The sequence below is a fragment of the Nelumbo lutea genome, chromosome 3 (genome assembly GCF_056320005.1).
Source record: "Nelumbo lutea isolate HS-2025 chromosome 3, American lotus-T2T, whole genome shotgun sequence".
In the NCBI taxonomy this organism is placed as follows: Eukaryota; Viridiplantae; Streptophyta; class Magnoliopsida; order Proteales; family Nelumbonaceae; genus Nelumbo; species Nelumbo lutea.
The window spans coordinates 60,374,757-60,383,285 of record NC_142686.1 but is presented as its reverse complement, the minus strand read 5'-3'; the positions used below and the strand labels follow the sequence as shown (position 1 = coordinate 60,383,285).

General features: G+C 37.6%; 1 protein-coding gene across 1 annotated transcript; it reads left to right on the top strand.

Moving 5' to 3' along the window:
* The first annotated feature begins 2,507 nt into the window (after positions 1-2,507).
* LOC148865225 (uncharacterized) lies at positions 2,508-7,756 on the top strand. Its single transcript, XM_088981635.1, has 2 exons — positions 2,508-2,883; positions 5,591-7,756. Exon 2 carries the CDS (start codon positions 5,841-5,843, stop codon positions 7,617-7,619), a length of 1,779 nt encoding a protein of 592 aa, XP_088837761.1. The 5' UTR covers positions 2,508-2,883; positions 5,591-5,840; the 3' UTR covers positions 7,620-7,756.
* Positions 7,757-8,529: the final 773 nt, after the last annotated feature.

The window sequence follows — 8,529 nt, the reverse complement described above, 5'->3', positions numbered from 1 at the left end:
TGTATCGGTGAGCACGTCCTCGATTGCCGGACGTCGGTGAAATCACTTCGAACAAGATGTTATGGAGAATAGAAGAAAAAGGTTAACCAACTGAGCATGGAGATAATAAGATACCGGTGAGCACATCGTCGGTTGCTAGTTGCCAGTTGCCTATGAAGTTGCTTGGAATAGTAGGTTGTAGAGATTGGAATGGAGAGAACGAGACTATTAAGGTTCTTGGGAAGGGTAAAGTAATTATTTTTGGATTAAAAAAATTAATTGGGTTAATGCGTGAAATCTGATGGGATGGACTTAACTTCCGTCCCATTACATCCTTTTGAATTCACATGCAATTCTGCACATGTGAAGAAGAGTCACATGTTAGTGGACATGTGTCCAATAATTTATAGCGTGGGTAGGGATGTGGGTAGAAAGTTGTGGGCAGGAGATCTGGATTCGGTTTTAAAAGGCTACTAAGGGAGGCTGACCAAAATGGTCTGGCCTCAATAGCCTTTCTCTCCATTGCCAAGGCTTAAGCCTTGAGTTGTTAGAGGCCTATGCCTTTAAGCCTTTAGCCTTGTGATGTACAAGGCTTAAATAAGGACATTTTTTGACAATATTGTTAATGGGAGTTATCCATTAAGGAGTTCACAACCTGGACTTATTCACTAAAAGACAAAGCATTAAGCGTTTTCAATTGAGCATATTCAACTATTATCAACTGATCCCTAAGTTACCTCATCCAAATAACTTCTTTATGGACTATGTAGCTAAAATTAAAAGTCAAACAAACCAATGGAACTACAAAGAATAAACCAACCTCCATGCTTTTAAACAATAATGAGATAAAAAAAAACCCAAGGAAAAAGTATTAGAGAAAATATAAAATGAAAAGAAAATAAAAAATTTGGCACTTTGGATATATGATTATCTTTTTAATAAAAAATTTGTTAGCTTGATCTGTCAAATTCAGGTTGGGTCAGGTAATATTTCCTTCATTTGTTTTTTCTAATAAATATAAATACATAGGTTTTATTTTATTTTTATGTTCGAGGCTTAAGCCTTTCACACCCAACTACCTCGCCTCCACCTTTAACCTTTTAAAACCTTGGTTGAGACATTGGTTGTGGGAGCATGATGGAGTTAATGTTAGGGTCCTAAAAGTTAAACGTCTTGTCTTCCATGCATACCCGTAGTTTGAAAGGCTTTTGACATATTGGTCAAGTACATACTATATAAGCATCTCAGGCTCAAGGTTTATTTGAAAAGATTAAGCTGAAAATTTAACCAAGTTGAAGTAGACAACCTTAAAAAAACAGCCTCATATATAGACAGCTGATTTGGGCTCTCAGATTTTTCACCAAGATAGCTTATAGGCAAAAATTCACATCGACTCCTCACAAAGTGCACCTCACATGCGCCCCACAATATATTCTCACCATATATTGGGAACATCTCTCCATGACAAGTATGGGCCCTGACCATGCTGAGTTGTCTTGTGCTGTGGGATGTGTTCCGTGGAGAACCAATCCAAAATTTGGAGAAATCAACTACTCCACTTGCAATAGCACTAGCCTAATGCTACTTAAGTGGAGTAGTTGATGTTTAAGCATCTAAACTCCTTATAGGCAATGCTTTCAATCTGTATTGACCTGGCTGGTTGAATTGTTTGAAGTTTGAACTCACTTCATCTTTATTTTGAGTTAAGTTTTGCTAAAACCTAGTATTTGGTGAAAAAAATGTTTACTTGGTCAAAAATCGTCTGGCCCAAGTTGTTGAACTTTTGACCAATTCGACCCGGTCATTGGGTCATGAGTTGCATAATAAATGTATATGTAAACTTCTAGAGGTCATGACTTTGCACTTTGATGTTTAATTAGGGTGCTTTTCTTTTTTTTTTTGTTTTGGATAATTTTTCGAGACCTATGTGACCCAAGGAACCAAAGGAACGTACTTTACCCCCACTATTTTTCTTTTAAAAAGCCTCCTTTTGGCCTCAAATCACAATTTGTAGTATTTTTTACAAATAAATAAAAATAAAAATATAAAATAATGCATATATTACATTTAAAATATAATTATGCATTACTTATTGATAATATATATTATATTTGCTGATATGACATAGTCTGACCCATTTAATCTAGACCACTAAATTGGTGACCTGTGACTCATAGGGAAAAACGATTGGCCTGAGAACCGTCCAAGCAATTGGTTCCATTTTACCTTAAACTCGGTCCTTAGCCAAAAATCATTGAATCGGTCAACGAACCATTGATCTGGGCAATCAAACCGTTGATTTGTTTAACCCGTTCAATGGTTTTTAGCCATTTTTAAAATTTAATTATTTAATTATTTTTTTATTTTTTTTATCAGAATGAGCCATTTATTCGGACCAAACAGTTAAACCATCATCGGAAACTGGTGGCCAAAACGGTTTATTCCGAGTCGTTTTTTAAAACATTGGTTTCTAGAACACTATTTATAGACTGTCCGTATGGAGCCATTTACATGTGTCGAACACACATGCCAGATGAGCACAGTGTGAGTTAGGGCATTTTCGTAAATTACTGAAATTTGGATATGGTTTCCACTCTCCAACTTTTTCCATCGCTTAGTTTCTGAAGCTTCTCTCTCTCTCTCTCTCCGGATGTACCCAAACGAGGGGATCAAGGGTTTCGATCAAACCTGTTCTTCTCAAGCCAGGAACTGTATTATAAACTCATTCCATAAATAAAATAATAATAATAAGAAGAAATTTGTTGATCCAATCTGATTTTACCGAATCCCTTCTAAATTTCCCATTGGGCTCGGATTTCTCTCTTGAAGTGGGAATAAGAACATCTATGTCTCGAACTAGTTATTCGGTTCTTCCTCGTCCGATGACAGCCGCTTCACGATGAGGTAATCTAATTCATTTGATTTGTTTGTCTGCATATGTGTTATTCCAGAGGGGAGTTCGGTTCTTATTTGGTTAGGGTCTTCTGTGGGATAAAATGATGAGGTTGAGTTTAGGGTTGAACGAGACCGTTTGGTGGTTGTTGAATTAGAGCAATGAGTTCTAAGTTGCGGGTTTGAGCTGAATTGGTTTCATTTTATGAATTTTGTTGAGTTGTATTTCTGTTGGTGCGAAATAAATTCTTTCATCCACTGTGTCGCATATGTTTTTCTTTTTAAATCTTTTATTTTTGTTCACTGGTTGGTATGGACTAGAATCTTTTCTCAATATGTTAGTTTTGGTTATGCTAGACTTTGTATGTTTCATTAAAACTGCTTGGACTCTCACATGCGTCAGAAGCCACTTAATGAACCAGCAGTCTGGTAGGACTGAGGTAACAGCGTGGTTGCTCTGTTGTATGTATGAACCAATTATAATCCAGTTGATCAATTTGATGTTCCAAAGACGTTTGGAATTTGCACTTTGTTTGCTGCCTTGGAGGAACATGTTGTATTTAACGTTTAACCAAGATGTAAATGCATCGTGATAGTTCAGCAAGGCATCTGCAAAGGCTGATTCTATCTGTTGATTAGCTGCTAATTTCATATACCACACCCTGTGGCAAATTTGAGGCTGTTTCTAGTAGTTTGTGGTTCACGAGCTCCTTTTGAACCTTTTTCCATTATTTTCAAGAAAACAACAATAACTGTACATCTTCATCCATGATAAGTCCTTAAATGCCTATTAGGACCATTGAAGAAGAAGCATCACCATTAGTATATAATATATTCCTGTCATTCTCTTGTAGTTTCTGATTGATAAACTCGTCTATTCTCGTTTGTGTTTGTGTGTACTATTTGTACTTCACTTCCTAGGAGCTATTAAGAACACCAAGTACATAACATTTTTCTCCTGACTAAATATCTGACTTCACAATCTTCTTGGGAACACTTTACTTCAAAAGTGGTTGAACAGTCTCATATCCAAAACACTTTTCGTGGTCCATATTAGGTTTTGCATTGCAGACATCCAATATAAGATGTGATGATTCACTAATTAAACAATTGACCTTACCCAAGGCCATGACCCAATGTTGGTTCCAGCTATCTGGGGTCTTGGGAGGGGTAGACTGGGTACAGTCCTAACCTTTGGAATTTTTTGCACAAAGTGGATGGCCACAGACTCAGACCTGCGTTCTCATGCTTTCCAGCCCAAGATTTTTTCATTACACCAACTATCGGCCATAGTTTTCAATGCGCCAAGGCGAGGCTAGGTGACAGGGGGCGCCTTGTTGCCTAGTCACCCGCCTAGGAGTCGCCTAGGTGATGTATTTTTTTTAGGAAGAATGACTGTTCAGCCCAGGGTCAGAATTCATAGGCCTAAAGTACAGTTGGGGTAGGTGCCAACTCGGAATTGATGCCAATTCACGGGCGGGTATGGGTGCATAGAGTGTGGGTTTTTGACCTTTTGAATGTTTATAGATTTGCAGGGGAATTCAGAAATCTGCATTAGGCCTGTCCATACTTTTCTAATTTTTTATGTAGAAAATATAGATCCTAGAGTAGTTCCCTAGGTAGCATAGCCATATTTCCTTAATAATTATTCATAATTTTCACAACAAAAGTATAGAGTTCATGTTAAAGTATAAAAAATCAACATATTAATGAGAAGAAAAAGAAGAAGGAAAAGAAAATTCAAAAAATATAGGAGCTGAACCCTTATTTTTGTTAGAGAAAAAGAAGAAGAAAATGTCTTGATTAGACAAAATTTTAAGTTCTTCCTTACTTATTGGTTCAGGTTTTAAAGTCTTTGAGGGTTCAATACAGAATTTAGCAATGTTTGTATTGATTAAATCCTAACAAACAAGAAAATAATAAAAAGAAATTAGTATATAAATACACAAAATGAATATTTTAGTTTAATAGTGCCTATTTTATAATTATAATGTCAAAAAATAAAGAATAAAAAAGTATTTTATAATACATAGTACAAAACTACTTGGCGATTAGGTGAGGCGAGCCTCAAAGGGCGCCTTGTTGCCTTTACAACTAGGCCCTACAATTGATCTTATCTAAATATCTTAAATGTTGTTATGATGAAAACAGTAAACAGATATTGCTATGTGAAGGAGAAGGTATTCAGTGGTTTCCACTTGGTTCTTTTCATGGTGGGCATTGTGCATCCTCCCTTTATTCACTATATCAGCTTTAGAAGGAATTTACCATCAGCTATTTTCAGAACGGGTTGTGGTGGCATCATAGTTAGGTGGGATATAAGTGGCTGTTTGTCTTAGGTTAAAACCATTTGATTGATAGTTTTGATCTATGAGATCGATAAAATGGGCTGAGGTTCAATGACCAGTGATATAACTTCTATAAATTGGGGCAGAAAATTCCAGAACAGATTTTTTTTATGCGGGCCTTTAACCTTTAATGTAAATTGTGATGTATTAAGTTGATCTTCTAAGTGAAAAGGTCTAATCCAGCATTCTCTACTGTTGAAAGACAGGAGTTTTGGTGATGGAAACTCATATCTTTTGATCCAAACCTACAACTTAGTAGATATGGTTCAACCAATTTATCTGGCTTCGTTATTCTAAATTTCCTTTGAGATGTTCACTCTAGCATATTGTGTCTTTATTTGTTTCTCTAACAATTTGCAATTATTTTCCAGCATTTAAATGTCTTATGGTGAAAGTGGCAGTGGCGGTGGCCCAAACAAGCTCTCCAATTGTCAGAATTGTGGTTGGTCTACTATGAAGAGTTCTCATTTTTTAGAATTAACTCTGGAGGTTTTCTCTGAAAGGTTTAATGCAATAGTTATGTGGGAGAAGTACATGTTTTGAGAGTATACACGATAAAAATGGCATGACTGGAAGCTTTTAAGTTGCTGAATAGTTGGAGCTTTTTATTTTGTTTGTTTTATGGCCAGTCATTCTTTAATTGTTTCTGATCAACTAGTGGCTGACCATTCATTAGTCATTGGACAAGAATTCCCTGATGTTGAAGCCTGCAGAAGGACACTAAAAGAGATTGCTATTGCATTGCATTTTGATCTTCGGATAGTGAAATCAGATCGGAGCAGATTCATCGCCAAGTGCTCCAAGGAAGGATGTCCATGGCGTGTCCATGTGGCAAAGCGTCCTGGTGTTTCAACCTTTTCAATTAGAACCTTGCATGGAAACCATACTTGTGAAGGAGTTCGTAACCTCCATCATCAGCAAGCTTCAGTTGGTTGGGTTGCCAGATCTGTAGAAGCACGGATTCGGGATAATCCACAGTACAAACCAAAGGAAATATTGCAAGACATTCGTGAACAACATGGAGTTGCTGTTTCTTATATGCAAGCTTGGCGTGGAAAGGAACGCAGCATGGCTGCAGTTCATGGAACCTTTGAGGAAGGATATAGCCTTCTTCCTGTGTACTGTGAGCAAATCAGAAGAATGAACCCAGGAAGTATTGCATTAGTGTTTGCTACTGGCCAAGAGAATTGCTTCCAACGGCTCTTTATTTCTTACAGAGCATCAATCTATGGATTTATAAATGCATGCAGGCCACTATTGGAACTTGACAGAGCACATCTGAAAGGGAAGTACCTGGGTACTTTACTTTGTGCTGCAGCAATTGATGCTGATGACGCATTGTTTCCATTGGCATTTGCCATAGTTGATATGGAGAGTGATGAAAATTGGATGTGGTTCTTGTCGGAGTTGCGGAAACTTCTTGGAGTAAATACTGATAATATGCCCCGACTTACAATATTATCAGAGAGAATAAAAGGCATGGTAGAAGCAGTAGAAACACATTTTCCAAGTGCTTGTCATGGATTTTGTCTGCGACATGTGAGTGAAAATTTCCGTGATGAGTTTAAGAATACAAAGTTGGTGAACATATTCTGGAATGCTGTTTATGCCCTCACTGCTGCTGAATTTGAAGCCAAAATCAATGAGATGGTAGAGATTTCACCAGATGTTATGCAATGGTTTCAGCGATTTCCTCCTCAACTTTGGGCAGTAGCATATTTTGAAGGCGTACGCTATGGTCATTTTACCTTGGGTGTCACAGAGCTGTTGTACAACTGGGCCCTAGAAGGTCATGAACTTCCTATTGTACAGATGATGGAGCATATCCGTCATCAGTTGACATCTTGGTTCACTGAGCGACGTAACATAGGCATGACCTGGAACTCAATTCTTGTACCATCTGCTGAGAAGCGAATTTTAGAAGCTATTGCTGATTCTCGTTGTTATCAAGTGCTTCGTGCAAATGAAGTGGAATTTGAGATTGTGTCTACTGAGCGGACAAACATTGTGGATATACGTAGCCGGCAGTGTTCATGTCGTCGATGGCAGCTTTATGGTTTACCATGTGCACATGCTGTTGCTGCTCTCATATCCTGTGGGCAAAATGCTCATCTATTTGCTGAGCCTTGTTTCACAGTAGCAAGCTATCGTGAAGCCTATTCTCAATTGATAAATCCTATTCCAGACAAGAGTACCTGGAAAGATCCTGGTGAGGGAACTGAGGGTGGAGGTGCCAAAGTTGATATCATAATCCGCCCACCCAGGACTCGTCGCCCACCTGGCCGACCTAAAAAGAAAGTTCTTCGGATAGAGAGCTTTAAGCGCCCAAAGAGGGTTGTTCAATGTGGTCGTTGCCATATGTTAGGACATTCTCAAAAGAAATGTACAATGCAAGTTTGATACTCTATTTAGAATTTGCTATTTGGGGAAGTTTGTATTCTTTTTTCTTACCATTTCCCAATGGCAATAGAGTTAATAGTGTGGTTTGTAATTCTTACATTGTTTTAATTATTTCTTGTGGTTTAGGATTTCTTCCATTTGCAAGGTTCCAACTGCTTGTGATCATTGTCCTGGTGACAATCTTTGTCTTTCAATTTTGCAACTGGAGCCGCCTCTGTTTCGTACTTGCATCCACTTGTTATTGTGGCTTGTTTTCTGCAGGAAAGTTTAGAAGGAGCACTTTATAACCAGAACAAAGCAAGTCTGGTTCTTTGTAACTAGGAGAAATTATCAGCGACAATGGCGCAGTATTTACCTGTAGGTAATTATCAACATTGAGTGCTCTATAGTATCATTATGGTTTGTGATTATTTAGATAGAAAAGGAAAATTCATTATTTGGCTCAGTTTGAAAAGAGTACTAATACAAAATATGTACAGCAAGGTTTTGAGCCTAAAAAAAAAAAGTACAATATCAGGTGATAAGATATCACCATACAGAGAGAAGCAAACCACCTTGTTCTATCAACCCTTCATACATCCAAACAACAAAACGATAAGAAGAGCAAGCCAAATTACAACCCCCTCTCCCTACCAACTGACCTAATCACTCTGAGAACAGTCCTTTACCTAGCATCTTCAACCACGGCCCCTAATATTGTTACACTCTAGCTCTCAAGACAAAAATCTACTCTGAAAACAGACCTTATCCTTGCACCTTCAAATGAAAGCCTCTGTAAGTCTCAAACCCCTTGCTTCCTGATTAAACATCAGAAACTTAGTTTATATATGTATAATTATTAATTCTAACACCTTCCTGGCATTCAAAACCAACTTCTTACTGACCTCAATTACTTTTCTGACCAACTTAT